Source organism: Eubalaena glacialis, chromosome 7 (genome assembly GCF_028564815.1).
Source record: "Eubalaena glacialis isolate mEubGla1 chromosome 7, mEubGla1.1.hap2.+ XY, whole genome shotgun sequence".
Lineage (NCBI taxonomy): Eukaryota > Metazoa > Chordata > Mammalia > Artiodactyla > Balaenidae > Eubalaena > Eubalaena glacialis.
Genome location: NC_083722.1, coordinates 109,225,457 through 109,251,644, shown reverse-complemented (window position 1 = coordinate 109,251,644; position 26,188 = coordinate 109,225,457). Strand labels below are relative to the sequence as shown.

Below are 26,188 nucleotides of genomic sequence, written 5' to 3'. Positions count from 1 at the left end.
GGTCTCTGTCGCGTCCCCGGGAAGGGAAGTGGGGTGACGGGGGGGCATCCCTTTGTGGGAGAGAGTGACCAATTATTTATCCTCCCGCATAGGATGCACTGGCTCAATGACCTGTAAGGGCCATTTCAGCACTTCATTCCATCTGTCCCCAAGGCCTCACCTTAGGTGAGAACTTTGGCTCTCATTCAGCTCTCAGGGTGTCTGCCTCCTCACAGCTGAAGGTCCTTCTTGTCTGAGATGGACAGTATTACCTAGAAGTATGCGTGCTCTAGGACCATGAATGACATCAAGACTAACCGAGAACTGTACCAGCAGTACACCGCCACGGCCCCCAAGCTGCTGGCCCACATCTCCAGGCTGCTCATCGTCTGCCAGAACGCAGGCGTTTCTGTACCCAAGGGCATCAGAAACATCTTTGAGTTCACCTGGGAGGAGCTGATCACTGACCCCATGATCCCTGCCCCTTCTGAGATCCTGGGCCTGGAGATCAGCATTGGAGCCCCGCCCGTGGTGCTTATGGAACCGGCCCCTGTGCAGGCCCCTGTCCAGAAGAAGCCACCCCCGCCAGTGCTACCACTGCCGATGCTGCCCGCTTCCACTGGGCCGGCCAGATTCTCCACGCACTCTCCCACCCACGGCCACCGGGGGCCATCCAGCCAGGAGACCCTGCACAGGTTCCAGAGGCAGTCTATCCACCTGCTGACCGAGCTCCTCACCCTGAAGATGAAGGCCATGCTGGAGTCCGTGTCCAGTAAGTCAGCGAAGACTGGCTCACCGGATCCTGGCTCATTTTTCTGGGCCTGGAAGGGTCTGGCCTGGGCATGTGTGTATGTGTCCCCTGCACCCACCCCAGACAGGTCTACAAGGATGCGCTGTGAAAAGGTGGCAGCCAAGGGTCTGCTTTGCAACTCAGCTCCTTCCTGAGACCACCCCCAAGAATCATCCTTTCACCCCTCTCCGTTCTCCATTTTGTCCTCCCATCCCTCCAGCTTTGCTGAGCCCAGATTGAGAGGTTGGCCATGAGAACAGTGTGAGGTATTGAAGGGGGCAGTTTGTGGAAATGACGCCGAGGTAGAGAGAGGCAGCACCCAGGAGGAGGGGGTAAATCGGGAGGGCCAGTTGGTGGGTAGCAAGACAGAGCCAAGCAGAGCCAGAACCAGGAGAGTCGTGAGAACCGGGGTCTGTCCACAATGAGGGTGTCATCCCAAGATCAGGGACCCAGAGTTTCATCAGTGATGGAGCCTTCTGGATTCTGTGTTATTTTAAATACCAATAGCATCAGTCCCCAGGCCTGTGGGTGGGAAGAGAGAAGGACAAGGGGGCAGAGAGCAAAGTACCATCTGACAGGTCTTGGGAGCTCGAGGCCCTCTCATTAGGAGCCCCCTCATACTTGCTCACCCTAGGAATAGATCACTCCCCCTTACTTCCTGGGCTGTTTATGGAAGTCCTTTTATAGAAGCATTAGCCCCATGCTGGAGGAAAATGAGTAGTTGCCTTTGATGATTCCTTTAGTAGGTGCCAACCCCCTGGACATTACAAGGCGCTTCGTGGAGGCCAGCCAGCTCCTCCACCTCAATGCCAAGGAGATGGCTTTCGACTACCTCATTGGCACCATCGGGAGGAGTGGTTGCAGTGTCGGACAGATGGGGAAAGGTGGGTACCTGAGCTTCAGCTCTTAGGCGAAAGGTCAAACACCAACAAGAGTGCAATGGAAAGGTCAAGTCCCCAGCTTAAACGTTTGACATTTCCAAGAGTTGAGGTGGATGTGAAGCAACAGGTATTCTCGAACACTGCAGGTGAATGTGTATATCCGTGCAATTCCTGTGGAGAACAGCTTGGTGGTGTCTGCAAGGTGGGAGATGCTCTAGCATCTTACAACCCAGCAGTTTCTCTGCTGGGTCATTCCATAGAGCTGTGGTTCTCAAACTCTGCAATGAAGGACGACTTTGTAAAATTTGTAGTCTCTTGTGGCTCACCCCTCTTAAAAACATGATAACGTCACAACAACATCAAATTGTTACATAGTCTTCTAAATGTTTATTCTCAGTTTTTGTACTCAGCTGGTCATGGTCTGGTGCGGATTCATACCAGTCCACAGGCCACACTTGAGAGTTGCACTGCCCTAGACAAACTCACACGTGCAAGAAGTCATACCAGAATGTTTACTGCAGAATTGTTTGGGATGGAAAAAAAATGGAAACGACCTAAATGTCCATCAACAGGAGAAAAATAAATTATAGTGTATTTAGATGATGGAACATAATGAGAAGTGAAAATGAATCAAGCACTGAAGCACACGTATCAACATAGATAAACTAAAAAAATAGTGTTGAGCAAAAAAAACAAGTTATAGAAGGATACATTTGGTATAATACTATTTAAAGTTTAAAATAACAAAATTATAACAAAGTATAAGTACAAAAGCTGAATGGGAATAACATGCAGAGTTAGAGAAAGTGATCTCTGCTAGCGGGAAGGGGAACATCCGGGATCTGGAGGACAGCAATTCAGTCATATCTGTACTGTTGTATCTCTTAAGCTTGGTGGATATACAGGTATTCATTTCGAATGCCTGAAAGTCCTCACTGTTAGGAGGCTTCATGCAAAGCATAAAAAATTTATATCCCATAACCATTTGCCCTAACCTATAAAATCCATCCTTTTTAGTGTCTCTCCCTGTCCTCTGAATGTGTGTCAGGCTTCCCTTGGTGGTCAGAGGTTAAATAGCTGATGATGATGTACATATACACAGGGGAAATAAATTGCATAGTAAAATTGCAGTGCTCGGGGAAAAAAAATGCGGAATTTCATGAAGTCAATGAAAATGATGTTGGAGAGCTTCTGGGTGCCCACACGAAGCCACTCATTAGCGACGTGGAGGAGCAAAACTAGTTAACTGCTGAGGCCAGGAGAGTCATCTCGGGTGACTACTCCGTGGAGAAAGGACGACTTGGTTATCAAAGGGTTAACAGTAAAAATTTGGATATTTTTGCAAAAGGCAGACATGAAGGGACTCATGTTTTATTGCTGTCGTACAGCCATTCAGGAGAAAAGGAAAATCACACCACCTGAAAAAAAGAGTCATTTTTATTTCTTATAAGAATTAGCATATGCTTACGATATCAATGGATTTTTGTTAAATACAAGATAAAGAAGGTTATTTTGATAAACTTTGGTTTCCTTTTCTAACATAAAGTCCCAATCAAGCATCCTCCCACTATTTACCATGAAGTGGGGGGAGGGGGTGGTCTCTGTTTTAAGGGCAGGTACTCTGCCCATTGTGTTCAGGATCAGCTGTGCTCTGATAACACAGGTCCTCTGATTATGCTCTATTTGGTTGTCAGCAGACACGGAGTTCTGCGCCCTGCACTCCATATAGGGCTCGGAGCTCCACCTCATTTGGGGGACAGCTGCCTGATGGTCTGTTGTGTGGGTAGGCGAGTCCACGGGAGGGGTCCTGGTAGCCCCAGCCCAACCGCCCACCCTCAAACCTGCAAGCGGTGCTCTCCTACCTGAACGTTGTGTTCCCTCACCTTGAAAAGAAAGTCGTCGTCCCCGTTAGCGCTCCACCTCACAAGGTGTTTAAGCATCTTGGAAGGTCATAGGCTTTCACCTGTGATGCAGTGGCTTCCTGCATCTCTCGTGGCTTGTGGTTAACCTAGTGGAGGAGACTTTGCAGAGAGCCTCTCGGTGATGTGTTTGTCCGGCTGCATCAGGAGAGTGCTGAGCAAGCCTCTCCTCCATCACACTCCTCAGGAAATCTCTCTTGTTGGCACATCTATTCCTGATGCTCCTCTCTTTAAACAAGCCAAGAGTTTGAAAAGAAAATCTAGGTAACAAAATATAAATGAAGGAGCGATCCGTTTCTTTGGGAAAAGCATTCACCCTAGAAGGACTTGAATTAGATAGGTTTCCCAGGGCTTTAAAAAGAAGATTCAAACTCTTGTTGATCTGGTTTGCATGAATTTTGCTTTTCTGAACCATCTAACTGCTGAGGTAGACCCAAGTTGTTACTGAGTCTGGAGTGGTATTCCTTGAAAGCTGTAACCAGAATATACCCATTGCTAAGGTAGTATTTCCTCAGTAATAAAATTACTTCCTGTCTTTTCTCCTGTCCAATACCTACTAGTCCTGGCTTGTCTGGAAAGAAAACTGGACTGTTCCTTGATTTTTAGTTGATGGCAATATTATTAAATAAAACAACAAAAAAGAAAACAGATAATCTTGCCATTTTTATGTGATAACTATTTTTCACTTTTGCAGTTCCCTTTGTGGTTCCTCCCTCTGGGGGGGTGTGTGTGTATTTTTTCTTTTTCCTAAGAATACTGCAACTTTTCTATTTTTCAGTTTCCTTTACTTAACAGATACAGTCTTTTCCAACACGGCTGTATACCTTTAACAGTTGTCATTCTGAGTGAGTGTAGAGTCCTCATGTTCATGTTCCATAGTTAACTGAATGCTTAGGTTTCCAGGTTTCTTGTTATTAGTATAATATACACTGTAATACACAGCTTCATGCACATTGCTTCTTATCACTGTTGTGTTGGTTATTAAGATTAATCTCCCAGCAGAGAGATTATTGGGCAGAGGGTCTCAACATGTATATAGTTCTTGCTAAATATTGCTTTCTTGATGAATTTTCTCCACACCAGCAGTGTTGACTGGTTTTATTCCATCTTTCCCAGCATTGGCTATTATTAGTTCTTTTCATGTGATCCTAACTTCACCAGTGAAGGTGATTGTTTATGAGCTTGCAGCATGCAGTGTGCAGTCTCTGGGTATAGTTTTTGTCTACTTAGGAGGTCAGGTTTGCCATTTTCTTTATGAATTTGAATGAGCCGTGATGAATTGCTTAGCATTTCCTAACAGTTTCATGCCCAACTAGTGAAATGACTGTATTTGGGGGGAGAATAAGCAAATGATTTGATGAGGTTTATAAAAGAATGAGCAAGATTTTCCACAAGTAAAGGGGTGCTAAATTTTAATTCTTAAGTGGTCAGGTATCAAGTGATTTTGCACAAGACAATGTGATTCTGCAAGAGACTAATCTATTGTTGAAGAAGCATCTGATTTCTGTGGCTTGGATAAGGGGAAACAGATTACTCTAAATTTCCTTCTAGCTAGCCCAGTGTTTATTCTCTTGACCTAGTGCAGCAGTTATATCTGCATTTATCCTTAGAGTAACGTCACCTGTGGTTGCTTTCTCTTCCTTGCTCCCTGCTCTGGTGTCATTTCATTCTTGAATTTTATTTTATTTATTTATTTTTTATATAGCAGATTCTTATTAGTTATCTATTTTATACATATTAGTGTAAATATGTCAATCACAATCTCCCAATTCATCCCACCACCACCCCCCTCATTCTTGAGAGATACTGAGGATGGGGAAGGGGGGACACCGTAGAGGAGAACTTTAAAGATTTCTCTTAATTACTCTGAGCCTTCTCCAGCATTAAAAAATCTTTTTCTTCCAGAAATTGGTTGTTTTGTAACAACAGGGCACTTTAGAATATCTGGTCTACCATACAACTAGGACAAAAACTTCATTATTATACTTTTGATTAAAAAATTAAAATTAAAAAATTGAAAGCAGAATCCCTGTCTGTTCCACTCCAGATTCCTCCACAACCATCCCAGCCATGGGAGTGAACTCACCTTACCAGCTTGTCTACGAGTCCTCTACTGGCTGTCTGAGCTTTTCCCTCTCAACCGGAAGGGAAGTCAAGAAGAAAACAGGTAACAGTGATTCCCAGCAAGACTTTTTGACCTATCTTTGGTGGTGGGGGTGGGATGGGGAGGGGGATAGAAGATTTCCTGTGTAGGTTGATGAGATGATTTGATTTGGTTTTCTGATAGGAAGGATATATAGCTGCCCTGGCTGGAGACCCAGCAGCTATTGACAGATTCTGTCCCATGAAAGGTGACATATCTCAACCCAGTCACTCCACTTTGCAGTCTCATCGTTTGAATGTTTACAAGCGCTCCATTTCTGTTAATGCGGTTCCTCTCACCTGGGGCAACACCCCTAGCAAACCCACATCTTCCACCTCCTATGTTATCCCATACTCACCCCCCCCTTCTCAGAGAGAGACCTGTGTTACCCATACTCACCCAGCAAGTGGGGGAACCAGTACCTGAACGGACGTGTTTGGATACCAAGCCTAACCGTGTGTCCCCAACTGGGTCAGTTTATGTGGGCAGGAAACCGACATAGAGGCCATTCCTATTCTATTGCAGAAAACACAGAGCAGAAGGAAAGGCTTAAAGGAAAGAACTGGTGGCAGGTGAGACCAAACAGGGTAGCAGTGACCGTGCAGCCAGAGCTTGGAGGAGAGATGAGTTGGGGCTGGAGAGGGCAGAGAAGGAACTTTCTCTCGTGGAACTTCCAGGGCCCCCCAGGCTGTGGTGGTAGAGTGGTGGGGTAGGGGAGGGGCTGTATTCGCAAAGTGGTGGTGGGAGGATCCACAGAAGTTTGGGATGCTCAAAGACTGTCCAGTGATTCCCACAGACACTGGAGGTAAGGCTAGAAGTTGAGAAGCTTGGATTTTATTCCTGAGCCCACCTAGGATTGCTATGAGATTTGCCTTCTTCCAAGCCTCACTCTCCATATCAAGTTGATCCTGTAGCCTTTCAGTCAGTGAACAAATGTTTATTGAACAATTGCTAGTTGTCAGTCACTGTTCTGAATGCTGTGGGTACACGTGTGGATTCTAAGACAAGGAACACCTTCCCTGATGGAGGTGACATCCTCAGACTCTTGTTTCCCCTGTTCCTTTACCTCTCATGACGCATTTTCTGTCACTGTGAGCATCACTTCCAGCATCCCTCTTTATATGCTCCTGGTTTATCATATCTCCTCCTGAGCTGGCCCTAAATCTATGCAGTCACTTTGAGGGGAAACAAAGTATCCTCAGGACACCCAGTGATTTCATGATTTTTTTCTTCCTAATGACCTCAGGGGTGATGCCTTGAGTAAGGTTGTTCCAGAACAAAAGTTACATATGTCTGTTGGTCTCTTTGTCTATGTGGCTGTTTTCCTCTGCCACCCGAGGATGTGACTACCCCATGATGTTGCATCATTCTCACTAGGATGTTCAACGCTGCTGCATTTCTTATAGGTTCCTGATATTGTTTAGAAATTATTCTCACACATGCATGCTAGGATGGGTGGTTAACCTTCCCTAATAGTTTATAAGTAACCGTGTGTCCTAGCTTGCCCAGGAAAGTCCCAGTTTATGCTGTTGTCCTGGCATAACTATTAATTATACCCACTTTCATTCCAAAGTACACTAGCTTAAAGAACATATTGTAGAGTCGTTGTGGTTTTAAGTCACTTTGGGTTTGGGACCTCTGCTATCTGTTCCATGTACACGTGCTGTCACACCTTGCCCGCTGGCCCCCTTTGCAGTTCTAGGGTCGTGCAGACTTGGAGCAGACAGGCTCCAGGAGTTAGACCTACTCCCTGAGCAGATAACAGCTATTTCTGGAGCATAGCCCAACTTTACAGATAGAGAATTGAGAGAAATCTGTCAACAGTGGTTCCTGGTTGTCACACTTGGGGGCCCAAAGCAACTAGGGGCAGGCCAGAAATGGATGCTCAGGCCAGCAGATGTTCCAGGAGGTCAGCCAGTAGGTAGGTGGACCTCAGGGTCAAGTCTCTGGTCTCATGGCTGGAGGAGTCAGGAAAGGGACCAGGAACCACTCAAGGTGACAGGTACCAGACATGGTACCCAAGCACCAACCAGAAACCTCAAGGCTTGGCTGACAGTGAGAAAGACTCCATTCTGAGGCCTTCAGGGCTCAGTTGGAGCCTAAACAATGCCCCTGGCCTGAAGACTCATTTTATTTTTGAGTCCAAGGTGAAGATGAGCCTACATATATCAAGAGAGAGCATGTGGCTCCAGCTGAGTAGGCAGCAGAGGCTCAGAAGCAGGCAGGACCTGAATAGATGCTTCTGGAAATTCAGCCATGGATGATCACCTCCACAATTTTATGTCATCATATCCTCATACCACCTAAGACTTGCCATGGGGGATAACTGTGAAAATAACGGAAATAAGCACAAAACATTGCCACCACAGATTTGAGCAGGAAGAAGAAAGAATCAGCTCGAAGACAGGACAATGGAAATTATTGAGTCTGAAGAACAGAAGGAAAAAAGATTGAAGAAAAATGAACAGAGCCTAAGGGAACTGTGGGACACCATCAAGTGGCATATGCATGTGGGAGTCCCAGAAGAGGAAGAGAGATCAAAAGAGGCAGAGAGAATATTTAAAGAAATAATGGCTGAAATTTTCCCAAATTTGATGTAAGACATGAATATAAACATCAGAGAAGCTCAGCAGACTCCCAGAAAGATGAACTCAGAGAAACCCACACCAAGACACATTAATCATCAAACTTTCAAAAGACAAAGACAAAAAGAGAATCTTGAAAGCAGTAAGAGAGAAGTGAATCCTCACAAAGAGTTTCAATAAGATCATTAGCAGGTTTCTTATCAGAATTTGGAGGATACAAGGTACAGGGCAAATATATTCAAAATGCTTAAAGAAAAAACCTGTCAGCTAAAAATCAATCCTGAATTCAGTAAAACTGTGCTTCAAAACTGAGCAAGACATTAAGACATACAAAACCTGAGGTAGTTCATGAGAACTAAATCTGTGCTGCAGGAAGTGCTCAAGGGAGTCCTGCAAGGTGAAGTGAAAGGACACTAGACAGAACCACAAAGCTATATGGAGAAATAAAGACCTCAATAAAGGTAACACATAGGAAATAATAAAAGCTAGTATTATTGTAACGGCAGTTTATAACTGCGCTTTTTGTTTTTCTACATGATTTAAGAGACTAATATATTTAAAGAAAAAAATTAGTGTAAAAGCCAGTATTACTGTTAACTATGGTTTGTAGCTCCAAATCTTAGTTTCTACATAATTTGAAAGATTAATGCATTTAAAAGAATTGTAAATTTATGTTTTGGGACATACGATATAAAAAGATGGAATTTTTAGGACATTAACAACTGACAGTGGTGGGGATGATGCTGTAAAGGAGGAGAGTTTTTGTACGTTATTGAAGTTAAGCTGGTAAAATTCAAATTAGAGTGTTATAACCTTAGGATGTTAAATGTAATCCCCATGGTAACCACAAAGAAAATAACTACAATATACAGAAAAGGAAATGAGAAATTTTAAAATTTCACTACAACAAATTAAAACAAATGAAGACAGTAATGCAAGATATGAAGAACAAAAAGCTCTAATAAGGCATACAGAAAATAAAAAACACAGTAACAGAAGCAAGTCCCTCCTTATCAGTAATTCCTTTAAATGTAAATTGGTTAAATTTTCTAATCAAAAGACAGAGATTGGGAGAATGAATAGAAACTCATGATCCAACTATATGCTATAAGAGACTCACTTGCGATCCAGAGAAGACACAAGTGGGTTTGAATGTGAAAATATGGAAAAAGATATTCCATGCAAATAGTAACCAAAGGAGAGCAGGGGTGACTATACTAATATCAGATAAAATAGACTTTAAATTTAAAAAGATTACAAGGGACAAAGAAAGACATTCTATAATAATAAAATTTCAATACAGTAAGAAGATACAACAGTTATAAACATTTATGTACCTAATGACAAGCCATCAAAATATATGAAGCAAAACCTGACCGATTGAAGACAAGTAGTTCTACAGTAATAGTGGGAGACATCAATAACCCACTCACAATAATGGATAGAATAACAGACAGAAGTAAGAAAATAAAAAACAACACAATAAATCAACTAGGTCTAACAGACACATGCAGAACACAAACAAAACAACAAAAACAATGCACATTCTTTTCAAGTGTACATGGGACATTTCTCGGATAGGTCATATGTTAGGCCACAAATTAAGTCTCAGTAGATTAAAAGAAATAGATTTCATTCAGAGTATCTTATCTAACCACAATGGGATGAAGTTAGAAATCAATAACAGAAGGGAAACTGGAATGTTTACAAAATTGTGGAAATTAAATTAACACACACTTAATCAATGGATCAAAGAAGAAATTACAAGGAAAACTAGAAAATACTAGAGACAAATGAAAATGAAAACAGCATACCAAAACTTATGGGGTACAATGGAAGCAATGCTAAGGGGAAAATTTATAGCTAATAATGCTTATATTAAAAGGCAAGAAAGATTTCAAGTAAACAACCTAACGTTACAACTTAAGGAACTTTAAACTAAACCAAAAGCTAGAGAAGGAAGGAAATAAAGATTAGAGCAGAGATAAACTAAATAGAGAATATAAAAACAACAGAAAATCAATGAAACCAAAAGTTGATTCTTCAGAAAGATCAACACAATTGACAAATCTTTAGCTAGATGGACTAAGAATAAAAGAAAGGAGACTCAAATTCCTAAAATCAGAATTGAAAATGGGGCACAACTACTGATTCTACAGAAATGAAAGGGATTATCATAGAGTACTATGAACAACTAACTGTATGCCAACAAATTGGATAACCTACATGAAGTGGACAGCTTCCTAAAACACAAAACCTACTTAGACTAAATCATGAAGAAATAGAAAATTTGAACTAGACCTATAAATAGTAAGAGATTGAATCAGTTATCAAAAATCTCCCAACAAAGAAAATCCCTGGACCTGATAACTTCAATGATGAATTCTACCAAACATTTAAAGAAGAATTAATGCCAATCGTTCTAAAATTTTCCCCCAAAATTGAAGAGGGAACACTTCCCAACTCATTCTGTGAGGCCAGTATTGCCCTGATATTGGAGCCAAAGACACTAGAAGAAGACTACGGACCAATATACCTGATGAACATTGATGCAAAAATCCTTAGCAAAATATTAGCAAACAGAATTCGGCAGCATAATAAAAGGATAATACAACATGACACTAAACAGGATTTATTCCTGGAATGCAAGCATGGTTCAACATATAAAACTCAATCATTGGAACTTCTCTGGTGGTTCAGTGGTTGACTCTGTGCTGCCAATGCTGGGGGCCCTGGTTCGAACCCTGTTCAGGGAACTAGATCCCACGTGCCTCAACTAAAAGATGCCGCATGCCACAACTAAAAGATCCCGCACGCCACAATGAAGATCCCAAGTGCCACAACCAAGACCTGGCACAGCCAAATAAATAAATATTTTAAAAAATTGAAAAGAAAGATTTGGTCTATACCTATAATGGAATATTATATAGCCTTAAAAAGGAAGGGAATTCTGCAATATGTTATAACATGGGTGAAACATGAGGACATTATGCTACATGAAACAAACCAGTCACAAAAAAGACAAATACTGTATGATTCCACTTATAGGAGGTACTTAGAGTAGTCAAAATCATAAAGATAGAAAGTAGATTGGCAGTTGCCAGGGGCTGGGGGTAGGGGAGAATGGGGGGTTATTGTTACAGAGTTTCAATTTTATAAGATAAAAAGAGTTATGGGAATAGATGGTGATAATGGTTGCACAACACTGTGAATGTATTGAATACCACTGAACTTGCCTCTTAAAAATTAAGTTGGTAAATTTTTGTTATACGTATTTTACCACAAACACACACAAAAACTCCCAAAACATCACAGTCTGAGTCTCAGTTGATATACTCTGCCCTCTGCCGAAGGCCAAGATAAGCCAGCATCAGAGAAGTGTTGAAGCCCTTGAGCCATTGAGATGGAATTGGGACTTTTTGTCTTAAGTCAGAAGTGTCACAAGGGAATCCCTTCTGCATCCACCACAGCCACGTGTGTGCTCTCTCCACCCAGGACCAGGCCGCCCTTGGGGAAATGTGGCTGGATTCATCACTCTGCATGAGTGTTCCTGACACACACTCGGTTGACTCACAGAGTGCCGCCTCTGTTTCATAAGTGACCTGCTGGGGATTCTTGTCCCTGGAAGCATAAATGATTCCCACAGTTATTTTGATTCTCAAGGGATGCAGGTCTCCTGCTCTCCCTGCCCCCTCACCCCAGGTGAACATGACGTCTTGAGAAACCATTTTCTAAAACCCTCCCTAACCTCTTCATCTCCAACTACAGGCAAACTCAAAAATTTGGAAGAAGTAGTCTCGACATCCCCACAACGAGGAACAGGAACCTCTGCCTCTGAGGTTATCGAGTTCAGCGACCCCTGCCCTGAAGCCCGGGAGAAGCTGCAGGAGATGTGTCGCCTTATGTGAGCACCTTAGTGGTTGGGGGCGGATGGGAGAGGAGGGCACGGCCTATATGTGCGTGGAGGGGGGTCACGGACATGTCGGCTACCCAGTGCCCCCCGCCACAGTGACAGGGTGATAGTCGTCCCTCACACACACATCCCTAGTCCTTCCACATTCACAGTCCTTTTCAGTCCTACTATGACCTTAGGAGGAAGGCAGGTTTATGCCCGTTTTACAGATGAGGAAACTGAGGTACCCCAAGCACATGGTAAGGCATTGTCTGAGGTCCCACAGCTCAATGGGCCTGTCCCAGGACAATGTTCTTTGCCTCCTCACTGGTGAGACCCCTTTGCATGGCTTGTTAAAGTTTACACACCCTTACAGTTAAGAATGTTTATTTCTTGACATAATTTGTCAGATGTTCTCTTAGAAAAAAAGAAACAGCTCTCAAAACAAACAAAAAACACTGACATGGGTGATTAATGGTATTTATGATTTTGTGGGTCCCACAAGTCCTAGCAAGTGAATCTGCATTTCTCCAAAGGCCCGGACCATGGGCCATAAAAGATTTCAAACCTAGTCACATCTAAGCATATACGTGTCCTGGGGCTCCCAGGCCACTGTCACTGCAGCTGTAGAATATGCGTAGAGGGCAGCCACCCAGTTTGCTCCTTACTGTGACATTCCAGAAGGAAGCTGTCTTCCTTTGTAAGCTCAGGATTGGGAGGTGATCAAAGCCTCCAGCTCTGCCACCCCGTTCCACACGCAGCTCCACTCCATGGGTCCCCACCCCTGTGCAAAAGGTAGAAATCAGGCCAGGGCTGGTCTCAAAGGGGTATGGGGACCTTCCCAGTTCTTCCTAAAAACATTACCTGTAAGGATGAGGGGTTGGGGTAGGGACAGGTACTTTGGGGACAGGGAAATGGAATGGGAGTCTCGGGAGCTGGGGAGGGGCTGCAGAGAGCCTGGTGAGTGAGAGGCAAGTGGCTAGAAAATATGTTGGTCTCCTTCCCTGCAGAGAAGCGGAAAGGGTCTCGTGGAAAGGGAAGAATATCTTCTACCCCATGATCTTACGCAACTACAGGGCAAAGATGCCCCCTCATCTAATGTCGACCCCCAGAGGGGACGCTCAGACCCCAGGCTCCCACCATCCTCACCCTCCAGGTGCTCAGACTTCCACTCCCACCCCTCACCAACCTCCTGCCCATCATCTTCACTGGGGCCGGCATTCTCAAGAGTGGAAGGCACCCAAGAAGGCCATCAAGTTGCATTACACCTTCTATGATGGGTCCTCCTTCATTTAGTATCCTTTTATTTGGTGCTTCCCTTTCTCCCCAGCAGCTCAGCCCAGAGAACTCCAGGCTTTGACAAGGCTTTTCATTTGGTCAGAGAAGCCTGGTGACGGGTCCTCTGGGATATTAAGAGTTTGTCCAGGTCAGAGAAGAAGTACCGAGAGTCAAGCCTCAAATTCAGTCCTGATCAACCAGGACGTACTGAACCCGACTATCTGTGATCGCGTGTCAGTGCGGGCTGGGGGTACAGCAGCAGTCCCTGCCTTCGAGGCTCTCCCAGGTAGGAAGAGGTTGGAGACACAGAACAATTCATCTCTAGCCGAGAGAAGGTGATAGAAGACTCTCAATCCTGGGGGAGGGGAGTCTTTGTCCTTCTGTCCCAGGCTCAACGGGTAAGCCCTGTGGTTCTTGCATACTTTGCCCCCAAGATCCATGTATTTGGAGTCTAACCCGCACCGCAGATACCCCGCCTGGCACATGCTCGGGTTGCTCTGCATCTGAGGTCTGTCGGTGTTCATGAGCATATGGGCAGCTGGGTCCCAACCTCGGGGTGTGTGAGTGGCACAAGGGGACACATTTTCTCGTTGAGAATCTGGTGAAAGCTATAGACCCTCTTCCCAGAAATATGAACTGATACACATGCATGTAAAACATTTCCTGTGATTGCAGGGGGTCTGCAGACCTTCAAAGCTTGTCCATGGACCAAGAACCCTAGACTGAGGAAAACTAAGATTTCTAACATGCAGGGTAAAGGCTGAGAGTTATGCATATTTTAGCATGAATGGAATCAGATTGCTTTCTTCATTCACAGATGTTTATCGAGTATTATATGCAATGATTAATGGAATGGAGTGAATGTACCACTTTACCTTAGAGGGAGGTGGCTCTCTGAACTGTCTCAACAGGTGGCCCAGCAGGCCTGCCTGGCCATGGCCCCACTCGCTTCCTTTGGCCTCCTCCTCACTGAACTGGGAATTCAGAATTGCAGTGCCTGTCAAAGGAGTCCTTTTGTTTCTCTGACCATAAATGAGTGCATTCATTACCCTCTGCTCAGCCCTGCTTCCAGGGCACCTTGTGCATTGAACTCAGCACACACCTTCCCAGGCAGCTGCTGCTCACAGGGGTCATGGGGCTCCCTCTCCCCCCTTTTCTTACTCCACACTGCATTGAATGGGACCATCGCCCTGAGCTCGTGAAGCTGTGTCTGTGAATTAGGTTGCTATTGGCAGGACCAGAGAGGGGTGGACAAGTGTAGATCAGGGGATCAAGGTACTGCAGCCCAGCCTGCTGGGATCCGTGTTCCCTCGCCTGCCACAGAATCCCAAGGAGCCCCTGCTGGGACCACCCCAGGCCTCAGGCCATCGATGCTGGTGCGCTTGACTCAGACCCCAGTGATCTTGGTCATTAATGTATTTCTGCTGTGGGAGTCCCAGGAGGCCTGGATTCTAGGCCCAGTTCTTCTTGGTGACCCTGCACAAGCCATTCCATCTCTCTGGGCCTCACTTCTCTCCATTATAAGGTGAGGAAGTTGGACCCAGTGATCTTGAAGGACAACATCTGTGTTACTGTGATCAAATGGCCAAAACACACGTGCAGGTGTTGGATCCCTCTGGAGTAGAGAAAATGTTTGGGAGGCACTTCCCTCCCTCATGGGTTCCACAGAACCCTGGACTCGGCAGCTAATTCTGTCTTCACGGAGACTGCTGGGCAAAACTCTCAGGTAGAAGTGATGTGTCTGCCCTTGGATTGCCAAAAGGCTCCAAGCCCCAGTGGGTTTGCACTGGTCAGTGTCAGACCCCAGAACCATCCCGGCATCCCTTTCATTTGGGCTGTCAGCATCTCCTTGGATCTCTGTCCTCAATGGCTGAGTCTCCTGTCAAACTTCCCTCAAGTCCTTTTTTCATACAAAGATACAAACTCACCACATTAAAAACAAACCATAATCACCATGTGCCCAGTACTGTGCTAAGTGCTGTTCCTTTAGGGATTTGTTGAGCACTCAGAACTGCTGTGTGTGGTGCACATTTTTTTTTAATATGGTAAAATGCACATAACATTTACCGTTTTAAGCATTTTGAAGTGTACAATTCAGTGGCGTTCATAGTGTTGTACAACCATCACCACTATCTAGTTTCCAGCACTTTTTCATCACTTCAGAAGGAAACCCTGTACCTATTAAGCAGTCACTCCCCATTTCCCCTCCCCCACAGTCCCTGGCAACTGCTCATCTGCTTTCTGTCTCTATGCATTTCCCTATTCCAGACATTGCATATAAATGGAGTCACACAGTATGTGGCCTTTTTATCTGGCTTCTTTCACTTAGCATAATGTTTTCGAGGTTCTTCCATGTTGTAGTATGCATCAGTTCTCCCAGTTCCCCGACCAGGGATCGAACCCCAGCCCTTGGCAGTGGGCGCACAGAGTCCTAACCACTGGACCTCCAGGGAATTCCCTCCTTTTGTTTTTTTGATTGGGGTGAAATTCACATGACATAAAGTCCTCTTAATGTGTACAATTTAGTGGCATTTAGCACATTTACAGTGTTGTGCAACCAACTCCTCTATTGAGTTCACCCCAAAAGAAAACCCTATACCCATTAATTGATCACTCCTCATTTCCCCCTACCCACAGGGGCAACCACCAATCTGTTTTTTTGTCTCTATGGATTTGCCTATTCTGGACATCTCATATAAATGGAATCTTACAGTATGTGGCCTTTTATGCCTGGCTTCCTTCACTTAACATAATGTTTTCAAGATTCATACATGTTGTAACGTGTCAGAATTTCCTTCCTTTTTGTGGCTGACTAATATTCTATTGTATGGATATACCACTTTTTAAAATCCATTCTTTCATTTACGGACATTAGATTGCTTCCACCATTTGGCTAGTGAGAATAATGCTGCTATGAACATTCTTGGAGAAGTTTTTATTTGCACACTGTTTTCATTTCTTTTCGGTCTATAACTAGGAGTGGAATCACTGGGTCATATGATAATTCTATATTTAACTTATTAACTTATTATGAAAACATTCAGAATGTTTTCCAAAGTGGCTGCACCATTTTACATTCCCACCAGCAATGTGTGAGGGTTTCAGTTTCTCCACATCCTTGACTATACTTGATACTTTCCAATTTTTAAATTCCAGCCATTCTAGTGGGTGTGAAGTGATATCTTGTCATGGTTTTGACTTGCATTTCCCTAATAGCTAATGATTAGGAGCATTTTCATGTGCCTTCTTTGTATAATCTTCTTTGTAGAAATGTGTATTCAAGTCCTTTGCCCATTTTTTGATTAAGTTGTGAGAGTTCTTTTTATATTGTGGATACTAGGCCCTTATCAGATATATGATTTGCATATTTTTTTCCTGTACTGTGAGGTGTCTTTTCATACTCTTGATAGCATCCTTTGATATACAAAAGATTTAAATTTTGATGAAGTCCAGTTTTTCTATATTTTTGGATTTTGTATCTAAGAAACTATTCCTTATTCTTCTGTTTTTTCTAAGAGCTTTATAGTTATAGCTCTTACGTCTAGATCTCTGATCCATTTTTCAGTTGATCTTTGCATATGGTATGAGTAAGGGTCCAACTTCGTTCTTTTGCATGTGGTTCCCAGTTGTCCCAGCACTATTTGTTGAAGAAACTATTCTTTCCCTCATTGAATGGTCTTGTCGCCCTTGTTGAAAATCAATTGACCATAGATATATGGGCTTATTTTTGGACTCTCAATTCTGTTCTGTTGATACATATGTCTATTATACCAGTACCACACTGTTTTTTTTTAAAGTTTGATTGATTGATTGATTGATTGCTATGTTGGGTCTTCGTTTCTGTGCTAGGGCTTTCTCTAGTTGCGGCAAGCGGGGGCCACTCTTCATCGCGGTGCGCTGGCCTCTCACTATCGTGGCCTCTCTTGTTGCGGAGCACAGGCTACAGACGCGCAGGCTCAGTAGTTGTGGCTCACGGGCCTAGTTGCTCCGCGGCATGTGGGATCTTCCCAGACCTGGGCTCGAACCTGTGTCCCCTGCGTTAGTAGGCAGATTCTCAACCACTGCGCTACCAGGGAAGCCCCACACTGTTTTATTATCGCTTTGTAGTAAGTGTTGAAATCAGTAAGTGTGGGTCCTTCATCTTTATTCTTTTCTTCAAGATTATTTTGGTTATTTGGGTACCCTTGCAATTCTGTACAAGTTTTAGGATCAAGTTTTCCTTTGCTGCAAAAAAGATTGGTGGGATTGATAGGGATTGCATTGTATTGGGTTGGCCAAAAAGACCCTAAGATGTTACAGAAAAACCCAAACAAACTTTTTGGCCAACCCAATATCTGTAGATCACTGTGGGGAGCATTGTCATTAACAGTATTAATTCTTCCAATCCATGAATACTGGGAACAAATGATCTGAAATGCTATATGAGCAACAACAACAATAGAAAAGCTATGAACAAAAGGAAATGATGCTGTTTACAATAACATCAAAAAGGATTAAATACTTTGGAATAAATTTAACCAAGGAGGTGTAAAACTCGTACACTGAAAACTATAAAATATTGCTGAAATAGAGAGGACTGAAATGAATGGAAAGACGTCCCATGTTCACGAAGGACAACTTATTTCTATGTGTTGATGTTGTATCCTGCAACTTTGCTTTACATGTTTCTAGAAATTGGTCCTTTTCAACTAGGTTACCTAACTGGTAGAGGTACAGATCTTCATATAATTCTCTTATGATCTTTTTTCATTTCTGTAAGGTCAGTAGTAATGTCTCCACTTTCATTTCTGGTTTTAGGAATTTGAGTCTTCCTTTTTTTTTTTTTCCCTCGGTCAGTGTAGCTAAAGTTTTGTTAATTTTACAGATCTTTTCAAAGAACCAGTTTTGGGTTTTGTCGGTTCTCTCTATTGTTTTTTCTGTTCTCTGTTTTGTTTTTCTTTTCTCTAATCTTTATTATTTCATTCCTCTGCTAGCTTTAGTTTTACTTTGCTGTTCTTTTTATAGTTCATTATGGTGGAAGGTTGGGCTATTGATTTGAGATCTTTCTTCTCCTTTAACATGAATATTTAAAACATTTTATTGGAGTATAGTTGATTTACAATGTTGTTAGTTTCTGCTGTACAGCAAAGTGAATCACTTATACGTATATCCACTCTTAGTTTTTTAAATTTTTAATCTTTTTATCTTTTTTTAAATTGAAGTATCATTGATTTACTATACCCACTCTTTTTCAGATTCTTTTCCCATATAGGTCATTACAGAGTATTGAAAAGAATTCCCTGTGCTATACAGTAGGTCCTTATTAGTTATCTATTTTTTATATAGTAGTGTGTATATGTCAATCCCAATCTCCCAGTTTATCCCTCTCCCCACCCTGTTTCCCCCCTGGTAACCATAAGTTTGTTTTCTACATATGTGACTGTATTTCTATTTTGTAAATAAGTTCATTTGTACCATTTTTTTTAGATTCCACATATAAGTGCTATCATATGATATTTGTCTTTCTCTGTCTGACTTACTTCACTCACTATGACAATCTCTAGGCTGTATAAAAAAATGAAATAATGCCATTTGCAACAACATGGATTGGACCTAGAGACTGTCATAATATGAATATTTATAGCTATAAATTTCTCTCTGAGTACTGCTTTCACCTGATCCCATAAGTTTTGGTATTTTGTGTTTTTGTTTTCATTTATCTCAAAGTATTTTCTGATTTCCCTTGTGATTTATTCTCTATCCATTAGTTGTTTAAAAGTGTGTGCTTAATTTCCACCTATCTGTGAATTTTCTAAATTTCCTTCTGCCAGTGATTTCTAGTTTCATTCTGTTGTCAGAGAATATACTCTTTATGGTTCCAGTCTTTTGAAATTTATTGAGACTTGTTTTGTGGCCTAACATACTGTGTAAACCAGAGAACAATCCATGTGAACTTGAGAAGAACATGTATTCTCCTGTTGTCAAGTGGAATGTTCTGTATATGCCTGGTAGGTCTAGTTGGTTTATAGTATTGTTCAAGTCATCTGTTTCTTTTTTTTTTTTTTAAATAAATGTATTTATTTATTTATTTATTTTTGGCTGTGTTGGGTCTTTGTTGCTGCGCGCAGGCTTTCTCCGGTTGCGGCAAGCGGGGGCCACTCTTCATTGCGGTGCGCGGGCTTCTCATTGTGGTGGCCTCCCTTGTTGCGGAGCATGGGCTCTAGGCACGGGCTTCAGTAGTTGTGGCTCGCAGGCTCCGTAGTTGTGGCTCACGGGCTCTAGAGCGCAGGCTCAGTAGTTGTGGCGCACGGGCTTAGTTGCTCCATAGCATATGGGATCTTCCCGGACCAGGGATCGAACCCGTGTTCACTGCATTGGCAGGCGGATTCTTAACCACTGCACCACCAGGGAAGCCCAGTCATCTGTTTCTTTATTGATTTTCTGTCTAGTTTTTCTAGCCATTATTGAAAGCAAGGTAGTGAAGTCTCTCTTATTGTAGAACTATTTCTTCCTCTAATTCTGTGCCTTTTTGCTTTATATATTTTAGGGCTCTGTTGTTAGGTGTTTATACGTCTATAGTTGTTATATCTTCTTGAGGTATTGGTCCTTTTCTCAATACATAATATCCTTCTTTGTCTCTGGTAAAAATTTTTACTAAAATCTATTTTGTCTGATATCAATATAGCCACCTTTGTTTTGGTTACTATTTGCGTGGAATATCCTTTTCCATCATTTCACTTTCAACCTAGTTGTGTCTTTGCATCTAAAGTGAGTCTCTTGTAGATGGCATATAGTTGAGTAATATGTTTTGTTTTGTTTTTATCCATTTGGCAGATCTCTGCCTTTGTTTGGAGAGTTTAATCCATTTATATTTAAAGTAATTGATGATATGGGAGGACTGAATTCTGCCATTTTGCTGTTTGTTTTCTTTCTTTTTCATGGAAAAGCATTTTATTTTTATTTATTTATTTATTTATTTATGGGGGCTGCATTGGGTCTTTGTTGCTATGCACGGGCTTTCTCTAGTTGTGGCAAGTGGGGGCTACTCTTTGTTGCTGTGCATGGGCTTCTCATTGTGGTGGCTTCTCTTGTTGCGGAGCACGGGCCCTAGGCGCACAGGCTTCAGTAGTTGTGGCCCGTGGGCTCAGTAGTTGTGGCTCGTGGGCTCTAGAGCGCAGGCTCAGTAGTTGTGGCACATGGGCTTAGTTGCTCTGCGGTGTGTGGGATCTTCCCGGACCAGGGGTCAAACCCGTGTCCACTGCATTGGCAGGTGGATTCTTAACCACTGCACCACGAGGATAGTCCCAAGGCATTTTATTTTAAATACAGCAGTGTGTACATGTCAATCCCAAACTCCCAATCTATCCCTCCTCCCACCCTTCTCCCCAGTAACCATAAGTTCCTTCTCTAAGTCTGTGAGTCTATTTCTGTTTTGTAAATAAGTTCATTTCTTTCATTTTTTTCTTTTTGGATATAGCGTATAAGTGATATCACATGATATTTGTCTTTCCCTGTCCTACTTACTTCACTTGGTATGATAATCTCTAGGTCCATCCATGTTGCTGCAAATGGCTTTATTTCATTCTTTTTAACGGCTGAGTAATATTCCATTGTATTTATGTACCACATCTTTATCCATTCATTTGTCAGTGGACATTTAGGTTGCTTCCATATCTTGGCTATTGTAAACAGTGCTGCAATGAACATTGGGGTGCGTGTATCCTTTCGAACCATGTTTTTCTCTGGATATATGTCCAAGAGTGGGATTGCTGGATTCTATGGTAGCTCTCTGATTTCCTTTTCTCCACACTTTCTAGTTATTTTCTTATTGGTTCCCCTGGTATAATGGGTTGAATAATGTCTAACAAAAATTTATGTTTACCTGGAACCTCAGAAGATGACCATATTTAGAAATAGGGTCTTTGCAGATATAATTATTAAGATGCAGTTATACTGGATTAGAATGAGCCCTAATCCACTGGTGTCCTTATAAGAAGAGAAAACAGACACACACAGAGGGAAGAACACCACGTGATGACTGAGATAGAGGTTAGAATGATGCATCTATAAACCAAGGAATGCTAAGATTCTTGGTAACCACTAGAAAAATAGGAAGAGGCAAGGAAGTGTTCTTCCCCAGAGCCTCCAAGAATATGGCCCCATCAGCACCTTGATTTCAGACTTCTAGACTCCAGACTGTGAGAGAATAAATTTATGCTGTTCAAGTCACCCAGTTTGTGGTACTTAGTTACAGCAGCCTGAAGAAACTAATTACATTTGACAACATATTAGTTTGAGTTAAGACCAACTTAGCCTCAGTGGCATATAAGACTCTGCTCCTATGCAGCTCCATTCCTCCTCCTTTATTTTGTTGTTAACAGAAATTAACTCTTTATATATACATTGCCATTAATATAGATTTACAAGTATTGTTTTATGCATTTGTTTTTTCAAATCATATAGGAAAAAAGGAATTATAAACAAAATAATAATACTGAATTTTATATTTACTTATGTAGTTACCCTTACTGGTGTTCTTTTTTCCTTTGTCTTGGAGTTACTGTCAAGTGTTTTTTCATTTCAGCCTTAAGGAATCCTTTTAGCATTTTTTGTAGGGCAGGTGTACTAGTGGTGAACTCTCTCAGCTTTAGTTTATCTGAAAAAATCTTAATTTCTCCTTCATTTTTGAAGAATAGTTTTACTCAGTATAGAAGCCTTGGTTGATAGCTTTTTTATTTTTCAGCTTTTAAAATATTTCATCCCAGTGCCTCTGGCCTTCTTGGTTTCTGATGAGAACTTGGCCACTAATCTTATTAAGGATCCCTTGTGCATGACAAGTCTCTTCTTTTGCTGCTTTCAAGATTCTTTCTTTGTTTTTATGCAGTTCGATAATAACATGGCTGTCTTTGAATTCATCCTACTCGCAGTTTGTTGATCTTCTTGAATGTATAGAGTCATATCTTTCATAAAAATTGGGGAGTTTTCAACCATTATTTCTTTCTGTCCCCTCACTTCTTCTGGGACTCCTGTTATGCATATATTGGTCTACTTGGTGGTGTCCCACAGGTCTCCTAGGTTCTGTTCATTTTTCTTCATTCTTTTTTCTTTTTGCTCCTCAAGCTGGATAATTTCAATTGTTCTGTCTTCAAGTTCACTGATTTTTTTCTTCTACTGCTCCAGCATGCTGCTAAATCCATCTAATGAATTTATTTTTTGTTTAATATTTATTTATTTATTTATTTATTTGTTTATTTTTAAATTTTAAAAAATTGAAGTATAGTTGATTTACAATGCTGTGTTAGTTTTAGGTATACAGCACAGTGATTCAGTTATATGTGTATATATATATATGATTTTTCAGATTCTTTTCCATTATAGGTTATTATAAAATATTGAATATAGTTCCCTGTGCTATACAGTAGGTCCTTGTTGGTTATCTATTTTACATATAAGAGTGTGTATATATTAATCCCAAACTCCTAATTTATCCCTCCCCTCACTTTTCCCCTTTGGTAACCATAGATTTGTTTTCTATGTCTGTGGGACTATTTCTGTTTTGTAAATAAGTTCATTTTTTTAGGGTTCCACATATAAGCAATATCATATGATATTTGTCTTTGTCTCTGACTTACTGTACTTAGTATGTTAATCTCTAGGTCCTATATGTTGCTGCAAATGTCATTATCTCATTCTTTTTTATGGCTGAGTAATATTCCATCGTGTGTGTATGTGTGTGTGTGTGTGTGTGTGTGTGTGTGTGTGTGTATAACACATTTTCTTTATCCATTCATCTGTCGGTGGACATGTAGGTTGCTTCCATGTCTTGGCTATTGTAAATAGTGCTGCAGTGAACATTGGGGTGCATGTATCTTTTTGAATTATAGTTTTCTCTGGATATATGTCCAGGAGTGGGATTGTAGGATCACTGAAATTCTTCCTGTCTGGGGCACTTCTGAAATTCCTGCAAAAAGGATAGTAGCTGCCCACACCATATCTGTTTTAGTCAGGACCAGTGCTCCTTGCGGCCTCCTTAATAGGAAATGAACAGGGAGACATTGTCTACTCTTCTAGATTGGTAAGAAGGGGAAGCAGTCTAACAGCATTAGAAATATCTCTGGCCTCAGAGTTCAGATACTGGCTCTGCCACTTCCTGTGCTGTGATGTAAGGCAGATCATTTCTCTGCACCTTGGATTCCTCATCTGTTGGGTGAATAACTTACCCTGGTTTGTCTGGGACTTTCCTGGTTTTATCACTGAAAGTCCTGCATCCCAGGAAACCCCTGACATGCAGGGAAACCCTACTCATCTGTGAGATGAAGGTAATAGTACCTACCACAGGGTGGTTGTGAGGAGTAGAAAGAGGATACAGGGAAGCACCCAGGGCATGGTTGGTTCCATAGTCATTTAGTTGTTACTTACGCAAAGTGCAGAAGACTGAGAATGATGTACCAAACAGCTAAAACACTGACATGTAGACTTGCTTTCCATGAGGCACCTAAGAGCAGAACTCTGAGAGTTTTCTGTTAGTTCTACTTAACAGTTTCTGCCAGCTATCCCTCCGGAAACATCGCCGTGTGTCAGATCCCCACGTGCTGCAGAGGGAGAGCCATCACCTGCCTCTTTAATGACACACCCAGCTTCTCCTTCCTGGCCATGTTCAATGCTGAAGGCCAGGGCTGTGTTCACTACAACCTGAAGGCCCGGTGAGTCGGTTGAGGGAATCTTGGCCCCATGGAAGTATCTCTGAGGGTGACAAAGTGGGGCACTGAGGTGGAAAGTAGGAGCCCCTGGGAAAAAGATGGACCAGGCAGTGTCCAGAGGTCTAGGAAGACGGTGTGGCAGGGCCAAAGCAGTGCCTGTAGGGACATAGGTGCTTTGAGGCCCTTACTTGCTGGATTCATGTCATAGCCAATGAGAAGGGAAATTCCCCAAGTCCTACTCCACTTGTTCCCCCCAGAGCACTAAGATCTTCACTGTTAGCTAGATTCATGGAAGAATTCTTTAGGGGAGAGAAGTGTTTTATACTAGGAAGCAGTGAAGGAGAGGCCATGGGTAGCACATATTCTTGGCAGCCAAATGTTGATTTTGTCTGATTTTCCTAAGGAACTGTTCTTGGAGGGATTGACTTACTTTCATGTGACAGATGTTCTGTTTCCCATTTTGGTGCCTGAGATCTTATATGCTCAGGCTCCTGGGCTACGGGCACACGTTCCATTTCTCTCCCCCTTGGGTTTGGCCTGAGCCTCCACCATCTCCGTCAGATCTGACCTTCCCAACAGACTCCCCAGTAGCATCAACAGGTGTGAAGGGACATCAGACCATGTTAGGCGGGGTAAGTAGGGCCACCTGCAAGAGTCCACAGTTCCTCCAGCTGGGGCAGAGTCTCAGAGCCCTGCCTGCCTATAGCCTGTAGTGATGGGGGCTTCCTTCCGGGACCTGGAGGAAGCTCCTCATTTACGTATCTCTCCTAGCTGCCCATACGTCTTGGTCTTGGATGAGGAAGGTGGGACCACCAATGACTACAAGGGCTATGTAGTCCACAAGTGGAGCTGGACCTCCAAGACGGAGACTTTGCTCTCCCTGGAATACAAGGTAGGGATGGGCAGCAGAGGTGGGGCTTGCCACTGGGCTGCCCAGCATTAAGAGCCAAAGGGCTACCTGTATGACAGGAGCCCTAGCCTCAAGGAGCTTATAATCTCAGAGGTTCCCACGTTGATGGGCAGTGGTCCAGGGCTGGCTGAAGTGAACTTTTCACCAGCCTACAGCAACTGTTGACTGCTGTACTGACCTTTCTTGGTAATATGCTTCCTGTTTTATTTTTATTATTAATGATATTATATTTTATAGTTAAAATGTCCTTTATTTTAGGAAGTAACTGTTACAGTAGTTGCTAGTTTTATTTTTAATGCCTATGTGTGGCAATAAGAAAAGTAATTCTATGTTGGTCTCCCCAGTTTTTGTTTTTATAGTTTTACTATCTGTGAAAGAAAAAAATCTGAGAGTTAAAGGAAGCTGATAGACACAAATCCTTTTTTCATTCATTTGGTTGTTCAGCTATTCATCAAAGAGTTATTAAATAATAAATGTTTGATTACTAATATTAAATAATAACTTAATACATTTAATATACTAATAAAGCAAATAAGTGTGCTTGTCACTTTACCTATGGCAGAGTTTCTCATCCCCGGAACGACTGACATTTTGAGATGGATAATCCTTTGTAATAACTGTGCATTGTAGGATATTTACCACTATCTCCCTAGATGCCAGGAGTACCCCCTCTCCTAGTTGTGGCAACCAAAAATCTCTCCAGACAGTGCCAAATGTCTCTGGGGGGCAAAAATCACCCATTGTTGAAAATCACCAATCTAGGGGATAGAAAGATAGACAGCACCCCTCAAGGAACTCAGAAATCTAGGGGAATAATAAGAATATGTGGTAGAAAAGTATAAGGGCTGTGAGAGAAGGACAAGCTCATAGGGTTGGGTTTCAGAGAAAGATCACAGAACATAGAATCCACCCAAGGTAAGAGTTACAGACAGAAGCACTGTTAGAGTTCATGGTAGGGCTCAAGCATCCTGTCTCATGCCCTTCCTGTTCATCCTCTACATTGACCACTGGATTCTCATTCTTATATCTCGATTCCTGTAGACCATACCTCTGCTCAGAAACATTCAATTCCTTGAACATGTCTCACCCTTCCTACCCCACTGGACTGAAATATAATACATCTTTTCTCTCT

The 26,188-nt window shown here is 42.4% G+C and overlaps 1 protein-coding gene across 1 annotated transcript in view; it reads left to right on the top strand.

Moving 5' to 3' along the window:
* Positions 1-256: 256 nt before the first annotated feature.
* The window catches only part of C7H3orf20 (chromosome 7 C3orf20 homolog), a 77,821-nt gene continuing 51,889 nt past the window's right edge, over positions 257-26,188 (top strand). The window contains exons 1-7 of the mRNA XM_061195606.1: positions 257-751; positions 1,513-1,653; positions 5,617-5,736; positions 12,066-12,201; positions 13,200-13,484; positions 23,997-24,149; positions 24,918-25,038. Of these exons, the coding sequence (XP_061051589.1) occupies positions 277-751; positions 1,513-1,653; positions 5,617-5,736; positions 12,066-12,201; positions 13,200-13,484; positions 23,997-24,149; positions 24,918-25,038 (1,431 nt within the window). The 5' untranslated portion in view covers positions 257-276. The remainder of the gene's footprint in view (positions 752-1,512; positions 1,654-5,616; positions 5,737-12,065; positions 12,202-13,199; positions 13,485-23,996; positions 24,150-24,917; positions 25,039-26,188) is intronic.